General features: G+C 41.7%; 2 protein-coding genes across 9 annotated transcripts in view; both read right to left on the reverse strand.

Annotated features, from left to right (window-relative positions):
- The window catches only part of NR2C1 (nuclear receptor subfamily 2 group C member 1), a 48,360-nt gene extending 37,511 nt beyond the window's left edge, over positions 1–10,849 (reverse strand). For 6 of the 8 annotated variants that reach the window (XM_068668548.1, XM_068668521.1, XM_068668539.1 and 3 more), the window contains exon 1: positions 10,718–10,849. The gene's annotated coding sequence lies outside the window, so the exon portion shown is untranslated. Of the gene's footprint in view, positions 1–3,858; positions 3,926–9,869; positions 10,296–10,717 lie in introns of those variants that run through there. The other 2 variants (XM_068668508.1, XM_068668505.1) reach the window with 2 other exon arrangements.
- Positions 10,850–13,368: 2,519 nt separating this feature from the next.
- Positions 13,369–19,037, reverse strand: part of FGD6 (FYVE, RhoGEF and PH domain containing 6) — a 70,141-nt gene continuing 64,472 nt past the window's right edge. Inside the window, exon 21 of the mRNA XM_068668561.1 lies at positions 13,369–16,552. Within this exon, the coding sequence (XP_068524662.1) occupies positions 16,516–16,552 (37 nt within the window). The 3' untranslated portion in view covers positions 13,369–16,515. The remainder of the gene's footprint in view (positions 16,553–19,037) is intronic.

A 19,037-nucleotide genomic window follows, 5' to 3' on the forward strand; every position in this document is an offset into this window, starting at 1 on the left:
CATAGAGGCTCACACAGTGCTGCGTTTGGGATTTTTGATGAGAATAGTGGTGATAACACATGGATGGTTTCAGTCGTTGCAGAGCAGCGCTCGCACAAAGCCAAGGCTGTTCCTGCTCCTCGCGCTGCCCTGCCAGTGAGGGGCTGGGAGGGGACACAGCCAGGACAGCTGGCCCAGGCTGACCAGAGGGGTGTCCCACACCGTGTGGCATCATGCTCAGCAATAGAGCTGGGGTAGAGAAGGAGGAAGGGGGGATGCTGGCAGTGATGGTGTTTGTCTTCCCAAGGAACCGCTCTGCGTGATGAGCCCTGCTTGCCTGGAAGTGGCTGAGCACCTGCCTGCCGATGGGAAGCAGCGAATGGGTTCCTTGGTTTGCTTTGCTTGTGCACGGCTTCTGCTTTACCCACTGAACTGTCCTGATCTCAACCCATGAGTTCTCGCACTTTTACCTTCCCGATTCTCTCCCCCATCCCACCGAGGGACAGTGAGCGAGCAGCTGTGTGGGGCTGAGCTGCCTGCTGGGGCTAAACCACAACACAACAGTCCTTCTTGGCACCCAATGTGGGGCCCAAGGGGTTTGAGATGATTGACAGATATGATTTCAGTGTGGAGTGTGCTAGATCAAATTTATACATGTTACAGCTGTTAGGCTGCTAATTGGCAGACTCCTGTGCTTGCTATGGGGCCTGCTTGCCTTCCTGTATGCCAGAATCCAGTGCTTATTAGTGTCCGCTTTTCCTTCTGCCATTTGCTCTGCTCCTTATCATTTTGGTTTGCTGCTGCAGTGGACAGGCTGGAACTCTGAACTGAAGGCAAGTCAGAGGGGCTGTGACCTGTGAATGAATCCACATGGGAGTACACACACCCTGAGGCATCTGTGGCCACAGCTAAGTCCACTCCAGAGCAAAGTACCCCTTGAGGAATCCGTGGCCATGGAGAAGTCTGTGCTGCAGCAGGCACACCTTGTGGTCTCTGTGTCCGTGAACAAGGCCATGCCACAATACCTCGAAGCGGCTGTGGCCGTGAATAAGAGCACAACACAGCAGGTGTCTGACGGGGCTGTGGGCAATGGAAAAGGCCGCACCAGGGCAGGCACACTTGGAAGTGATTGTGGCCGTGGATAAGTCCATACAGCAGCAGACACACCTCTGAAGAGGCTGCGGACTGCTAATAAGTCCACAGCAGAACAGACAGACCTCAAAGAACCTGTGGCCATGGGTAAGTCCACAACACAGTAGCTAAACCTCCAAAGGTTTATAGCAGGAACCCCTTGCTGCTAGCCAAGCCAGGGGCAAGAGAAGGACTTCACTGCAACTATTCTGGCCTGAAGGAATGAGGGGTGGTTCTTGACAACTTAGAGCAGATGACAGCCCTGAAATGTACATAGGTAATCAGTAAAAACATCAAGTAAACCACCTTTGACACGTAGTGGTTATAATCCATACACAGAGAGCAGCTGCCTAGAAAATGTTACATGAAAATATGACAGCTACAATTGCAACAGCAGGAGGTGAGCGCATACATGTGCATGTGTATTTTTTGTATTCTGGGCGGTTAGATGGGATTGCTGAGGTGACGGCATATATTCTTGGCATATCTTCACAATTATAAAAAAAATCATCAACACACTAAGCGGGTTCATTTCTAGATACATTTCAAATTAGTACCAAGTGATAACTTACATCATGAAAGAGCTATGAAATAATTTTTTTAATTAGTATTTACAACTATAATTTATGCATTGGTAGAGTATACTTTTTCTGCATTTTCATGCACTTGTAAGAACTCAACAATTTGAAGCCTCTTTTGATGCAACAATCATCCTCTTGAACTTGTTCTTTTAGAAAACCTGTCACTTGAGCAAGAAGAATGGTTTATTAGCTGATAACATTTTTATGTTGACATTTTGTCATTCAAAGCCATTGCTAAATAAGAAAAAAATACATAAATGAGTTTTCCAGCATGAAGCACCATCCTACTGGTAAAGCCACTTATTTCATTGCAAATTCAGTCTCTGAAAGTATTGAGCTTGTGATCGTGTGTTTCTGAGGGTATACTGCAGAATTGTCAAGTGCTTGATTTATAAATGCTACATCAGTTATGGAAAAGCTGTTAAACTAATTGCTGTGAGTTGCAAATTATACAGTTCCAAAGCTCAAAGTTAAAGACAGTCCTATTACAGGAGTAAATGTACTGGTGCATTTATGTTGTTGTAACACTGTATTTTTAAACTTCTGTGCTAGAAACAAGCCTGTAAACAATCGAGGACTGCCTAAAACGGATGAATTCCGTAGCGAATTAATCCTCCATCTCACCTCCTCACTTCAAGTGTACGCGTGGATGAGCTGCTTCTGAATTCACTGAATGACCAAAGAGTAATGCATTTTCCTGAAGTTTGTGTTAAAACACCACGCAGCAAACAGCAATGCTCAGCAACTGTTCAGCTGTACTTTGTTCATCTGTGTCTTATAGGTGGGATGAGAGCTAGAGTACTTTGTCAGGAGTTGCACTGATGTCCTTGATTATGTATCACAGCTCTTCAGAACAGACTCTTAATTTTGGCCAGAGGAGCTGGACTTTAAGAAAAAAACATGATTGCCAAGTGTCACCCTCAACTACGTGCTACAATATAAGCTAATGAAAATCAGGTTCCTCCCTCACTTACCTGATGTGACATAAGTCAAGCTATGGCTCACACTGGTGTACAAACTCCTGCACTGCAAACACCCTGTATAATCGATGTATCTTTAATTACACACAATGAAAAAGTGATACATTTTACAGAATTATTCCTTTTTTTAAAATGTGAAATTAAGGAGTATTTTTGAGAACTGACAGAATAATCTATGGTTGTATTTTCATACTCACCATTTTAAGTTGCAGAATTATTTAGCAATGGGTGCTTTGGGGTTGGTTTCTGTTTCGTCTTGTCAGCCCTCCTCCCCCCCAGCTTAGTGATCCTAACCACAAGGGACCTAACTGACCCATCCAGTACTTCTAACAATTGTTTTCTGTGCCGAAACATCTTAAATCACATCCAATGAACTACATGACTTTATTCTGAAGAGCATCTACACTAGCAAAAAGTCCACAAGCTTCAGTGCTTAAATTATGAGCTGTCAGGCCCCATTTGATGTCACAGCACGACTGTGAAAATTGCTAGCTGAAACCCATTCCTATCCCATTGCCCCATTTTTGCTTTATTTAATCTCTTGCTTGTGCTTACACACAGGTATACACCTAATGCTCTGAGCAGTCCGTTTGAAGAACTGGACTGGCAGAAGCCTCTTTATTTGTGGAGTCCAGGTATAGTTTCAAAGGCAGTTTGAACAGAATTTCAGCTCTCCCAAGGGAAAGGTCCTGACCAAGGTCTGGCGTTGCTGACTGTGGTAAGGCAATTCAACTCATTAAAAAGACAGAAAAACAGCAGAAAAGCACCGAACATCTGTTATGCAAGCACACTGAACTAATTTAGTTTGCATTCAGATTCGTCCCACAGCAGGCAACAGAACACGTGGTTAGTAGTCAGGAGAGGGAGAAAAAGGGAAGATGAGGAAGGAGGAAGAACTCCCTTCCCACTTTCCATGGCAGAGAGCTGTTAATTCAGTTCATCTGCACTGTGAAACCGTACCCTTTGCCTCTGGCCTGCTCAGCTGCCCCACGCAGCTCAGTGTGGAGTCAGACACACTCCATTCCCAGCCCTGCAGAGCTGCAAGACTCCCTCTTTGATCAGTAACCACCTGGTAGCCTGTGCCTCCTGACACTCAAGACAGGGGAGTCGGGACAGGTCACTGAGAATCAGTTCTAAACTGAAGTTGTGTCAGATGTAAAGTGCTTTGTACTTCATCTTTTGCTTACCCAAGGTACCTATGGTATACTTCACATCAGGTGTGCACAATCACTCTTTAGAGATCCCTGCAAGCAACTGAACAGAAAAAACACTTTAGCTGTTTTTCCTTTTATTATATAAACTTACAAGATTAGGACAGTTTTCATCCTTTTAAAAGCTTTTCTGGAATTGCTCCAGCCAACAATCCAGGCTGAACTGATTCATGTAAAATAACAAATATTCTGAACTCAGAGCTATCCAAAACTGGGGCATGTTCTTTAAGGACTTAATACAAAATTTTAATTTTCCAGTACAGAAGATTCAGAAGAGATCTCTCAGTCTGAGATTTGATCTTCAGTAACTGGAAATAAAATCCAAGGTGTTTTCATCTAATATAAATCCTCCTGATTTCAAAGATACTTTCTTCCATTCTTGTCCAAGTTATGCCACACACTTTCAAAGCACACATCAGGCAGCATATGAGAAATGTTTTTTATTATTCATATAGAAAAGTAAATTGATTCAAGTAATTGATGGGTTCTTGACTGAGTGTGTTTTGCAAAGGGAACAAGACAGATCAAGATAAACCAAACTTTATCCAGACACCAGTTAAAGCCAGCTTTACGAAGGAAATATAAATGTGATGAGCAAACTAGCTAGGAAAGGTGAGATCTAGAATTCTAAGAGATTAGAGAACACAACAAAAAGAGTTGCAAATACTTCTGGAATCCTCTTTAAAATGTCCCTCAATTAAATATAACCAAAAGTGGACTGCAAACTAATAACATTACTTGAAGAGGGGGAAGGAGTAGAGCCAAGACTCCTGCCAATACATCAAACACTAAAGCTGCTTGCAAGCACCAACCAATTACTTTTTACCTCATTGATATCTCCTTCTGAACATCCTTGCAAAAATTATTTTCTTTACTCACCGATTCAACTAGTGAGTCAACAGCTGAATATTGCAGTTACTGCCTCAATGCTCTACTGCTTTCCCTTTTTCACATCAGACTTAGGATTCTTGCCTTCATTTTTCAGAACCTTCAAGGTATAAAGAGAAATGGTAGGAAACGCTTTGCCCCACGACCTTTTATTTAAACGATAACTTCTCCACTGAAGTTCCCAAATGACCTCTTGTAACTTCTTACAGATCTAGCATTAGGATTGGAAACAGTTTAAAACTCCATGAAACGAATACATAACCTTCCTTCAGTTTTCCTTAAAGGAGATGTGTTGCTTAAGGAAAACTGACATTTGGACTGTCAACATGACTAGATCACTGCCTCTCTTCAATGCCCTCTTCTTTCTTTCTTTTTGTACCCTCTGCCTATGATGATCTGTTTGCACATTTGGCATTAGTGGTAAATTTCTGAGGCCAGAGACAAATCATTTGCTTAAGGGTAGATACCCAACACAGGAAGGCTCTTCTCTTCACCTAGGTACAGAGTAACACAGGTATTAGCAGCTGTACTTTATAATGATTAAATCTACCTTACAAGTAAAACCCTTGTATTTGTTTTTGAAATTATTTCTCTAGTGCTTGTATTTTCCATATAATTAAAACCAAAGAGGGAAGCACTTCCAAAAATGTAGGAAAGTAACCCAGAGAGAGATAATATAGCCAACTATTTACTTCTAAAAATCTCAGTCCACCAGCCCCATTTATTAAAGCCTCTAAAAGCAGGCGTTTTGACAGAAGACAGGCATCAGACCACTTTTCTATTAGTTACATGGCATTTATTGCATCTCTCTAATCTTCAGACTCACAAATGAAATGCAACTTTAATCTCTTTCTGTGTGTAAATCCTACAGAAATATTATTAGTTTACGCCCTAGTAAATAATCTGGCAAGCCTTCCTGGCAGGAAGAATCAAAATTATTTTTGAACACATCACTGTCTTCAGTGTTAGCCCAAACTTGTCAGCACTGAAGCTGGCATCACAACCCATGCTTTTCCATCGTGACTTTAGGTAAGCACTCCATGAGCCATGGCGCCAGTGAAGATTTTCATTATCTTGCACTAAAACTCAACAACTCTCCTCCATTTCCTCAGCTCGTATGTGCCGTAGTTTTCTCGATTATCTAGTCAAAATAACTCAGGAAAGCATCATTTAAACTGCTTGCTTTTGGCTTACTCCTACAAAAATGGGTAGGAAACACTTCCATGAGAACAGGCAGCAGATCTGACAGCCTCTAATCCCTCTGCTGGTACAGCTACACCCAGAAGACATCAAAGGGTAACTCTTATCCTTCTCCTGAGACAGAAGTTACACGACCTTAATTATCTTAGCAGGAAGTTTCTGACTAATAGCATGCCAAAATATTATACCAGGGCAGATTAAGGACTTCAAAAGCAATTACAGTAAGAGTATTTTTTGATGTTTGGACTCTCCAGTTAATACAAATGGTAACATCTCTTGTTCAGTTACATTACATTTTATTACTGGTATAGTTGCCCCACTATAAATTATCTCGATTCTGCTTTAACACCCTTCAGCTGAACGAGAACAGACCGCATTCAGTATGAAGGTACAGCACGTGAAAAATGCTTTCAGCCCAGAGATCTGCAGATTACTTCCCAAAAAAGGTCAGAAGCCTGACCCAGAGTTGTTTTAATGCTGCAAACACGATGCTCATAAAATATGAGCAGTTTAACTGATTTTCCTTGGACTGTCAAACCAGTTTGACTCCATATATTAAAAATGTATATTGAATGCATAATGATAGCAGTAATGACTCCACAGACATGTGGAAGGTGTTAAGACAGGGGTCTTTTCTGGATGAAATGCACCTGAGAAAGATACACCTGTAAAAGATAAGATGTGTGTTTAAACTAGTTACAGGAGAGCTTTATGGATGCTTTAGAGGTAGGCATGCTAACTAGCTATGACTGCAGAAGGTATTGTGAAATTTACTTCCTTAAAAAGAATTATAGGAAGATCAATGTGATTTTTTAGAAAAGCTCAAAATGTTAATAGAATGGAAAGCTAGTTAATAATTAATAATTCCCTCTTAGAAGAAACTGACTTAAATCTCTTTCTGTAGTCATACTGCTTCAGTATGAAATGATTTCAACAAACCTCAGAAAACAAACTAAGGATATACTGGTCTAGCCCAGGTCATCACATGGGGGCTCACAGCTGCGCTGTACCTCAAAATGGAAACTAGGCCTCACTTCCCTTCCCATCGCATGCTAATTAAGAATTCAGCACAGCCGATGCCAAACTTGTTTAATAAATACCTGCACATAAAACGGAAAGCACTTAATCCCTCTGTGATTAAATGTGGCAGAGCCAGGAGGTTCTGTTACTTGTTTTAACAAGAGTTTGTGGAACTCTGGAGCAGTATCCTGCAATGTTCTGTGGATCATCAGCTATGCCAAGGAATGCAAACACATTTGTAAGACATAAGACACTACTCTGCTCAATGCTTCATACATGAAAAACCTCAATGAACACACGAACCTAAATGATCTGTTCTTGGATTATCGCTCTATAAGCCATATTGCTCAAGATGGTACAACAGTTGGCAGGCTCAAAGGAGTAATATTCTCTTCATCGATGAGCTTAGGAATATTTATGTGGCTCTTGACACCCAGTCAGATAGCGTTTATTGAATTTGCGAGACACCAAGTCTTAGTGAGCACGTATGTAAGAGACGGAACCACAGGAACTGCAGCAGCCAAACCTGCAGGCAAGGGAAGATGAGGTGCTTGTACACGCCCAAGGGAATAATTAGAAGGCACACAGCAATAGAGAAAAAGATGCACTGGCAGCCATGCCTGTGCAATTCATTTAGAATTATTGCTCTTGCAGCTTTAAAATTGCTATGTTTAATTTTTCATGTAAGCAAGAGTTAGAGCAGGAGGGGGGGAGGAAAGAGCATTGCTAGGCTGAATTTTAAGGAGATTGCAGAGTTCCTCCTCCAGGTTAGGCCACCCAAAGGGGACAGCCTCACTTGCAGGCCTGTGCAGCACCTCCAGAAGCAGCCCAAGCACCCAAGAGCTCAGGCAGCTCACGGGACAGAGGCAGGGAGGCGAGGGGCTGTCTGCAAGCAGCAGAGCTAGGTGTAGGAAAGCCATCTCAGCAGGCCAAGCTGCCCGGCACAACTCCCATCACAGACTGCACCTCCCCAAGGCTGGCAAAGCCCTGCGCTGTCACAGGAAAAAAAAAAACAAGCACGCTGGCTCCACGACTGGAGCCGCACAACAAACCCCATCAGGAAGCGCATCTGGCTGAGTGCTCTCCCCCTTCACCAGGCTAGTTTCAGCCCGGTCACTTCTCCTACCTGGCACACAGGGACTGCACCAACACCACACAGCAAGCACAAGTCCTTTTAAAACACGGCCATCACTGTGCGACGGCAGCATGTCATGAAACGTGATGTGACATGCCTGCTCGGAGCACACACACAACTGCAGACGGGTAGCTGAGAAATGAAGGCACGCTGTAGAAAGGACTCGCAAACCTATTCAGCAGTACTACCACTTACTGCCCCCCTCACAACTCACACACGTTCCTGTCTGCAGAAGTTTCCTTCGGGGAAAAAAAAAAATATTGATTTTACCTTTCCAGTAAATCAGTGTTAACAGCCTCAGAAAAAAACAACCCTTTATAAATATCATAACTTTCTTCCTGTGCCACTTCTTTTTCTTTATCAACTCTATAGAATCACAGGATTAGATTTTGTTAAGAGTTTTTTTTTGTTTGTTTTTAATTCCTATGAACACGTATGTCAAGCGCCCTGGGAAATACATTCAGACTAAGTAGTGAGGAGTGAAAGCATTAGTCACGCTGACACTTACACGGTCCTACTCATACTCCAGAATAATCATTACCAAAATAAACGGGGCAGTTTTCACACCACAAATTTACTCCCAAGCTATGATTAGCAACCTCAACTTATTCGGAATGAAATAACTGCTAATTATAGCTAATACGACAAAACAAGATGGTTTGGCTTTAGCTTTTGGTGCTTTGCATTTTTCAAGTTACTGGTTTAACTTCCTACAACGGCAGTCAAATACTTAATTTGGCCCAGCCTGTCTTGATGTCAAGCTGAAGAAATTTATTTCAAGTTAAAATCTGAACACCCTTCCACAGAAGGCCCTGACAAACCAAGAAAATTAAGTATTGATACAGAAAGGCAATTTTTAGACCACGATTTTCAGAAAGGCTCATCCTTCCTTACAAAGTCTGCAGTACTTTATCACAAGATACATGGGACTCGCTCAAGTCCTTCTAATCTCCAAGAATTGAAAATGAAGAGTAATTCTTCAGAAGATAAATCCTTTGTTGCTTTGAGACTGTGGCTGGTAGAATTTAAAGCAGCATCTCTGGAATACAAGGCTGATGACTGAAAGGTATGAATATGGACAGCACAAGAATTTGATTAACTGCGCCTCTGCAATTTTATCCTTCATTTTTCATGCTTATAAAGCTCTCTTTTGTGACAGCTTACCTTACACCAATAATGAATTGGCACAAGTTTAAAATGCTGAAAGCAGGTTTAAACAGCACTGAAGAAAAGAGATAGTTCATTTAACTGTTAAAAAAAGAACTTTAATGTGGACATTTTGTATCACCAGAACATCCACATACCATTAGGTATCATTCAGCTTTCCCCATGGTCATTGACGAGCTGCATGCTACGGCCTGTGTGTGCACCAAAAAAGCTGTGCCCATCACAGATAGCCACCCCCACACGCATGCCCTGCTGCTCACCACTTCCTCGTGGTGGCTGTTAACCTTCCCTCTGCTCTGTGAAAGCAGATACTCACATGAGAGCTCCCCTACCCATTTGAACCAAAGTAACTCCAGTTGACAAAGCTTACTACAAGGATTGCTTAAGCCAGGATAGCTGCTGAAGGAGGAAGGGATGCATGCCCTCTGCAGCTGTAGCGTGGACAGAGGAAATCCATTACTTCTGCCAGCAGAACAAATGCATACAAGCTAACAACCTGACCCTGCTCTATCCCTTTACACATAGCTGAGCTCCCCATTCCTGGGCTACATCAGGAGATGTTGGTTGTGCTCCTTACATTGTCAGACACGCAGTTGACCACCACCACGTGAAAACGTCTGGTCCTGTGACAAAAGAGGACCTGCAATGTTTCTGGAGGAAGAATCACAGACAGAAGCAGGCAAGCATTTCAGATTTTAAGACTTCCCTCAACCAAGCATCCCCAAGGATAGCTGCACAGCAAGGAGCAAGCTGCAGGCTAACTGCTCTGCAGGAGCAGGACATCTCATAGTGTAAGTGGCCACCATGGACTAACAGGCAAAAATATATATGTTTATAGTTATTTTCATGCAGAAAATGCTGTTATAGAAAAAAAAAAAAATAATCTGAAGTTATAGAGAAGCAAGAGGCTGCAGGTGCACACCGCCTCCCCAGCACAGCACACACGAAGCCCCCGCTCCTCTTCCCAAGCGCCGTGCCGGTGACCCCGCTAACAAACCCTCCCCTGCAGGGCCGCAGCGCTCGCCCCCTGCCCCCTCCCCAGCCCCACCCCGAGGCCCCGGGCTGCGCCTCAGGGCCCCGCCGGGCCCGCAGCGAGGTCGCGGGGCGCGGAGCAGCGCCGGGGGCCGCCCCTCCAGGCCAGGCCAGGCCAGGCCCGGGCGCGCACAAGATGGCTGCGCGGGGCCGCGGGGGGCAGCGCCCAGCACCCGGCACCCGGCACCCGCCGCCCGGGGCCGCCTCTCCCCGCCGCGGGGCCGCGCTGCCCGGATGCGGGCGGCACAAGCGGTTCCTGTAGGTGAAAGGTCGGGGGGCGCGGGACGGGACGGGAGCGGCAGCACCGCGCCGTGCGGAAGGAGGGCGGCGGCCGTTAATAGCCGTTAACGGCCATTAACGGCCGTTACCGCGCGGCCGGGGGAGGCGCCTCACCTGCGGGCCCGGCGGCGCTCCGGCGGCTTTATTTGGCGGCGGCGGCTGCCGAGCCGGGGGTCAGAGTTCGCGGCCCCGCCCCCGCCCCGCCGCGGCTGCGCACGGAGGGAGCCCCCCGGCAGGGGGAGGGCCTCGCCCCGCCCCCCGCGACCGTTAACGGCGCCTCAGGGCGGCGGGCGGCTGTTGGAGCGAGGCGCTGCTGCGGGCGGGAGCGCCCCGCGGCTTCCACAGCAGCCCGCGGCTCCTCTGCCGCTGTCTGCCTTTTTTCCCCTGTCCTTTTCCATCTGTTCAGTGAAGGTTGTAGCGCTGTGCTAACAGACCGGCAGGAGCCTGAGGGTCACAGAGGCTGTACACACGGCTTCAATGTCTGAAGCCCGTTTATACGTTCAAACCGTTTGACACAATTTGTACTGAATCAGATGATACAAGCATCAACCAAAGCAGATATATGATCAGACACCATGTAACTTTACACTTAATAGAGTCATAGACTCATAAAGGTTGGAGAAGCCCTCCAAGACCATCTGGTCCAACCATCCCCCCCCACCAATGTCACCCACCAAACCCTGTCCCCAAGCACCACGTCCAACCTCTCCTTGAACACCCCCAGGGACGGTGACTCCACCACCTCCCTGGGCAACTCGTCCCAGTGCCTGACTGCTCTTTCTGAGAACAAATGTCTCCTCGTTTCCAACCTGAACCTCCCCTGGCACAACTTGAGGCCATTCCCTCCAGCCCTATCACTAGTTACCTGTGAGAAGAGGCTGACTCCCAGCTCCCCACACCCTCCTTTCAAGTACTTGTAGAGGGCAATAAGGTCACCATTCATGCTCTTATCTTGCCAGTTCCTTCGCTGCTTTTCCTTCCAACATCCCACAGCTATAGTTGCATCCAGCAACTCCAGTTCAAGATCACTAGTTCAGTATTTGCAAGCATCATATTTTGCTTTTTGATCAAACACATCAAAAAAGCCATTTTTTAATGGAAAAATGTTAAATCGGAGTAATTAATTTGCTAAGCATTTCCTGCAAGCATAGAATAATATTACACCACTCTCAATTTATGGTACCAGTCAATTCCCATGCTAGCCTGACTCGCACGTCCACCTTCTAAATGAAGCTTATGGCAGTTTAATTTAATGCCAAGAAGCTTGCACTAAAGCTCATTTCATACAGACATTTTAATACCCGCAACAGAGCAGAAATGTCACTAACCAGTGAAAAATGTTTTGATTTTTTTTTTAGCAAGTGACCCAATTCGTACTTGGTCTGTATTAGAAAGGCATGCCCATGCAGCTGTGTCAGCCAGGATTACGAGACATCTCTGTCAAAAATATATAGAAACAAAATCCTTTATGCTGTTACTGCAAGTTACTAAAAGAACTGCTTTCAAACATCCATCAGAGATGTACAAGGAGGCAGCATAACTAACCTGACAGAAAAATCTCTCCCTTACAGGCCCTGCTGAAATCCTTGTGCCAACAGAAACAGAAACTGCGTGATTCAGGCATACTTTAATAGATACAGCAGAATTGGATTTTGTGAAAGGATTTATTAATGCAACACCCTTCATCTATAGATGCAAATCTAGTTCTTTAGGATGCTTGTTTCTTAGGATCCTTTCTCTGCCAGCAATATGTCTATTCTTAACGATGTGCTGAAGAATTAATTTCAACAAATTCAAAACAAAGCTTGAGCATCAGATGCAGTAACCACTAAAAGCAGGATGATGGGATTACTTTCTTTTGCAAAAAATAAACATGACCACAGCGCCAGGAAAAATTCACATAGTTGTGACTATAGAGGGGGAGACAAGTAAAAATCCTGTGTCCTCACAAAAGTAAGAGACAACATGATTTCTGAGCAATTTTCAATGTAAGACAGAATAGCCCTCGTATTCAGCATCTTGTGGTCCAGAACCAACTTAGCTCCACCAATAAACATTCAAGACAATTGCGTTAATGAAGTACTTTCTCTTTGGATTGAAGTATCCTCATCAGCTGTTGCTGCAGCTGTGGGTTCTGCTCACATCCCTGTAAATCACACTGCATTGTAGCACATTGGGCAGAGGGAGCCTCACTCAGCCGTGGGCTGATGAAGCTCAGGGCTGTCATTCCCCAGGGCTGGGGGTGGCTTCAGGAGATAAGGCCCCACTACTTGGTGTCCTACAAGGTGGGACTGTGCAGGAACGAATTTTTGTTGCAGTTGTCCTGCAAGCCGGGCTCGATAGAAAACAAACGTCATGAACTCAGAGGCTTTTAGTTTGAGGGGCTGGGGAAGAAGGAACGGTAAGCCAAGAACTACACAGCAAGAGGTAGCTAAGGAAAGATAGCAGGGCAGGAAGGTGGCAATAATTTTCACGGCAAACACATTGTCTTTGTATTAAGTGTAAGTGGTGTCTTGGCTGACGTGAGCAGGAGCGTTTAAAACCGCTATGTCAGGTTGTCAGATCCAGCAGCAAGCTGTCGGTCTGTGTGCACAGCTTACACCTTTTTTGTACTTTTTTTGTTTGTAAGGGCAAAGCATAGCACAGACTTCCAAGTAAGACAGATCTGCAGGATAATGGCAGCAAATTCTGCTGCCTGGAAAGCAGTGAATAAATGAATTACACAACACACGAAGCCTGAAAATATTTCAAAAACAAACACAGACTCAACTAATGTGAATTTATTTGTACAAAAATGATACATATCCACAGGAATATTTACAACAACTTTAAGTTGTTTTCATTTACAAAATAAAGATTCCATTCTTTCATTTAGACAGTACAGTTTGTGACTGATCCAAATAAAAGCATACTTAGATGGTAAAATACAGGGGACAGCAGTTATGGCAAACATGCATTGAATGTGTCTTTCCAAACATCTCCTTATATTTGTCCTGGTTTCAGTTAAACCACAACAACATTATGATGGAATACACATAATTTGGCAATCAACTTTAAAAAAGAAAAAAATATTTATTAAAATGTATTCCAAAGCTGCTCAGCTATCCCTTTGTTTCAAGTCCGTTGGGGATAAAAGAAGGTTTTTAAGTCAAAGATTTCTTAAAGGCAATTCAGGATCCTAGACCTTTCAGTTACCCTAGAATAAAGATGCTAGAACTAATCTTCAATGCTAATGTTTGTCTCATACTCTATTAAGCAATCTTAAATTAAAAACGATAGATGCATATAAGAGGTAGCCAGGTGTTTAATAACTACTGGTCTTGTTTAGTGATTTTTCTGATGTAGGGGTCAAATCAAGAAGCAACTTTACTTCTGATGGTAAAGAATCAAAATGGAAGGCAAGGTGGAGAAATGAAGTAACACTTCAAAAAGCAACCATCTGAAAATGTTATGAAAGAAACTGTGTTTGGGGCTCTCCATATGATACAAAGCACTGGTGCTGGAGAAAGGGGAAAAGAAATATTCAAACATGCTCATAAAGACTATTTAATTTGTTTCACACAGAGACAGCAATATGTGCTCTATTGTTTTTAAGGCTCTGTTCAAATCCATGCCTGTCATAGACAATCTGTGGATTGATCTCTGCTTCTGGAAGAAGTCCTCTGACTTCTACGCTATTTTCTTGCTCTGCACCTAATCATCAAGAGGTAGTTTGTCGCCACACAGGAGGCAGAACTTGGGCACCTTACTCAGCCTGTGCTTTGACTTTTATTGCTCTGTTTCAGTGTTGCAGCAGAGATCAATATCAGACCATAAATTAAAACTAAATGAAACTTGCTCCTACTCAAATTTCTTATTTATCTGCCAGTTCATGGCTTCCCATCTTAGCTGGTATGCAGTCCATAAAAAAATATTAAGCTCTTCTCCTTGATAACATCAACTGGAACAGCTACAGCACATCTATGTTACACTAGTATCAGATTTACTTTGGATACAGTAAAAACCATGTCAGAAATCACCCTGAAGAGACAGATTAATAGCTTACTTGGCTTCAGTCAGCAGCTGGTTTTGAAAAACTAAGTAAAAGCCCTTTATATATAACAAAAGAATATTTATTTATCATGTTTGCATTAAAAAGAAAGAGCGAATAAAGGCTTTGATCCAACTCCTACCGAATTTCAAACATTGTCTGGTCAAATCTCTAGCATTCCTCAGAAGAGCCGGATCTACAGCCTGAAGTCCCTGATTCACAAAGGTTCTTTACTGAAATGCTCAAAGTCAATGAAATTATACTTGAATACTCAATGTTAAGCATTAGGCTCCAAAGCCCACTACTAACCTAACAGCAGCTCAGGAAAATCAAGTCTCTTCAGAGCTATGTTAGTATTTAGACCTTGAGGTATTTGAGAGCATACAGAAATTTTGGCTTGCATTTTCATTCATGGTCTTTACGTGATGACTACTATTCTATCATCATTTTATTTCCTTTGTGAGGCCTTAATATAGTTATTAACATTTAAAATATTAATTTCAAAGTTAGTTGCTTTTAATCCTATTTCCACAACTAGTTTAAGAGGACTACCAAAAAATGTTGCATACAGTAAAATTAACTGGCTACATGTGCATCGCTTTTGACATAAAAATGGCTTGCTTTCATGTGTTTTTCATAGTTCTAGTTCCATTTACGCTATTACAGTGATAACATTTTTCCAAAACTTAAATAGAATAAATGCACCAGAATCATCAGCAAGTATTTCCTAATGAGGTATACTGACAATTTTCTTAAAGAATAAAAAACAAAACACCTAAAACTGAACTGTGTTGTAAAGTGTCAAACAGAACAAATCATAGTGTAAACAAAAGGTATTTCAAAGAATGGTATACAATTTCATTGCCACCTGCACTAAAAAAAAAAAAAAGCTGTGTTCTCTGGGTATGGCAATTCCAGTTCAAGCATATTATTTAAATATATAATAGTTTAAGTTTTGGGGAGATGGGGTCCATATATATTTGTTTAGTGTTCTTAGAACAATAGTTTACACAGTCTTTCATATGGCATACAGAACTCATTCAACACAATTTTGAAACAAATAATGTATTTAATCTTTCTCCTGTACGCCAAAAATGTATTTTTACTCTGCTTTAAATTACTAATGGAAACATACAATAAAATACACCCTGAAATTGTTTGAAAGTAGCTCATTTAGTCTCTTTGGCATCTGTAGTACTGTAAAAGCTCTACTGCTTTCTCTCTGTAATTGCAAAGTCTGTTTTAAAATATTTGTCTATTTTCTCTTCTTTCATAATTGAGCTGTACTAGGTAATTGCTTCTGTGATACAGAATTTATTGTACTGTTTTAATTGGTATGCAAGATTTCAACTACCGTTCAAGAAAAGGAGCAGCATTTTATCATGCAACTTCTCATAAAGGAGTTTACATAGCCAACAAATATCCAAAATCTTTGAAATTCCTATTCTGATCTGTTTTTGTTAAACTGCAAGCTGAGTATCAGCAACTCAAGACCTATATACAAATCATGAGGAACTACACAATTGCAATACATGAATTGTTGTTAAAAAAAAAAAAAGTACAAACTTTAGAAGTATGTTGACTCACTGACCTATCATTCTGAAAACAAGGGAAGTTTGGACCTCGATGCAGACCTCACAAACAATTTTGACCATTAAAGTAAACATTGGAATTTAATAAATAACACATTTTGTATCAACATAGAAATACACACAAGTCTTTTTAAAAATATTACCTTACACTAAAAATGCATCAAACCCTAATGCTGACAAATATACATTTTTTTGTAGATTGACATGGCAGGATTCATTTTCTTGCAACAGTTGCTGTACTCTGTTTTACCATCATCCCTGGACATTTTGCTTCAGACTTGCTGACGCTGCTACAATATTGTGCCTTCTTGAAAAGCTTCTATCCACCTATTGGAAAATTAAACACTGTTATGAAGATGCTGGTAAAACCACAAGTCACGCTGCCCATCCCCTACAGATTCACACAGCAAGTAACATCCTGCTTCCATTACCAGTTGTTCTGTTAGTGCAAATGCCAGAAATCTATCCAACAAGTTCAAGCCTACTACAGAGCTTGCTAAAAACATCAAGTATCAGTACAAGGCCTGGAGACTTTTTTTTTTTTCCCCATACTGAAGTTACATGCATAAAGAACAAACGAAGCTGGGGAATCAAGTGTTCAAAAAGCAGGAAAAGCCAAGGTTACATCAACTTCAATAACATGGCTTTCAGAACATATACCTTTTTTAAAAAATGGCAATATGCCCTTCTGTAGTATCACTGCAAACATGATCTAGGATGCATCAGGGCACTACAAGAGCTGAGGTAGCTGTCTGCATAGCCCAGGCCTGCTGCTTTTGCCCCTGGTACAAGGACAATCCTGAAGGACTACTGGGGCTGAGGGAGGAAGCTGCAAGGAACGTGGACTGATTGGAGACACGATGACAGTTTCTAAGAAACTTTCCCCATATTCACACACACAATATGTACTACTACTAAACCACATATTAACAGGTACCCTGCACATTGTATCTGTGAAAATACCAGTGTGTGTAAGGGAGGGAAGTCCCAGACTGCTGATGCCAGGCGCCTCAACCTGGAACTTCAAAGTTAACATTCAGACACTTCTACTTGTATCTATTTTAAAGATAGGCTGGCTGCTCCTACTTGATTACAAGGGTGATAAATATCCTCACTTTCTGCAAAATCTGCAAACAATCAGTGTTTTGGATGCAAAAACGTTGCAAAAATCAATAATTCTGAAGCACTCTGATACTACACTGACAAATACAGTAAAAAACTTAATAATTTTAATTCCGTCTTTTGAGTGAGGGCTGAATTGTGTGCATGTGAACTTAAGGGGCTCACTGACTACTGATGATAGAGCAAATGCTGATAGCTCAAATCGCCATCCATTACTTTTTAGGGCTCACTAATGTTTTCCACTGTCATACATTCATTAAACATAATTAAAATGCTCTATGGACTAAAAGTACAACAAATTCATAAACAGTTTCAACATTGAACGTAGTACAGGACTAAAAAATTTCAAAGCTCAGCAAAAACAAATATCCATTAAAAATTATTACTGCACTTAAAAAAAGTACATCAGATATTTCTTTGGCCCTAAAAGAAAAAAAAACACAACAGTATCCCCTAATGAAAACAGGCTGACAGAGTGTTGTTTTTTCTTTTAATGCTATCAAAACAGCATTTATTTTGCAAGTTTAGCATAAATCTACTAAGTCCATTAAATACTTGGAGAATGCTTGCAATCTAAGGTACCTAATGTAAAATCAGTAAAATAGACCTCGTAAAACAGACCACGTTCAATTGCAATTTTCCCTTCTGATTGCAAAAGCCATTGTCTGATTTGGAAAACAAAGCTATTGGAGGCCTTACGATTTTTATTTATTAAAAAAGAATAAGAAAAAAGAAAAAAAAACACAAAAATACTTCTGTTTTGTATAGTACAAACGAGGATGCAGCAGAAAGAAGAAAATACTGCCTTAATGGAAAATGAAACATTTGCATGCATCTGCAAGACAAAACGCTCCCCCAACAATCTAATGAAGACCGTGTGTAGAAAAATATCATTAAGTATGTTCTCCACTGTTCAAAATTTCCAGTTGTCATGGGTACTTTGGGGTTTGTTTTTTTTAGAACACCCCTATTTGCACAAAACTATACCTACAGCAATTTGTAGGTATGCTTAAGTAGTAATAATGGACTAGTTGGCCAATGAAATCTATTTTATTAATGTTAAAGTCACTTGGGAAAATTGTATTGAAATCCATCAGATACACTAGGTATGTAGGCAAGACAAATGTATTGCTTGCATGCTCATTTTTAGTTTACTCCATGATTCATATAGCAAATAGCGTGGGGTTTTTGGTTTGTTTTATTTTTACTAATTAATGACCACATTTCAAGGTTACTTTATATAAAATAAACACAGTATATAAACTGATAAATATGAGTCCAAATTCAGACACAGCAGCAGAACTTAAAGCAGCTTGTATGAATGTTCTCTGAATGCAGACTTTTCATCCAAGCATATCCAAGCACGCCTAGATGCTCATGCACATCTGCAAACACGGTTCACACTTCTGTACCTTAATTTTCAGGTTTCACTTATTTTAGTTCCATATATTCACTAAAAATAATCAAAATTTAGAGCTGGAAATAAAATAAAAACAGGGTAAAAACAGGGACAGACCAGTCAGCTTTTTGAACACATTTTGCAGATTTCTACAAAGGTAATGCATTCAATATTCATTTGAGCAGACCAGGTAAAGAGATCATGGAATAGGCTATGAAAAAGAAGGACTTTGTATTTTATCTTAGACTTTCCTGGGTCTAAGAAGCCTGCATCTTAATATAAAGAAAAACA

Source organism: Anas acuta, chromosome 1, assembly GCF_963932015.1.
Source record: "Anas acuta chromosome 1, bAnaAcu1.1, whole genome shotgun sequence".
Classification (NCBI taxonomy): Eukaryota; Metazoa; Chordata; class Aves; order Anseriformes; family Anatidae; genus Anas; species Anas acuta.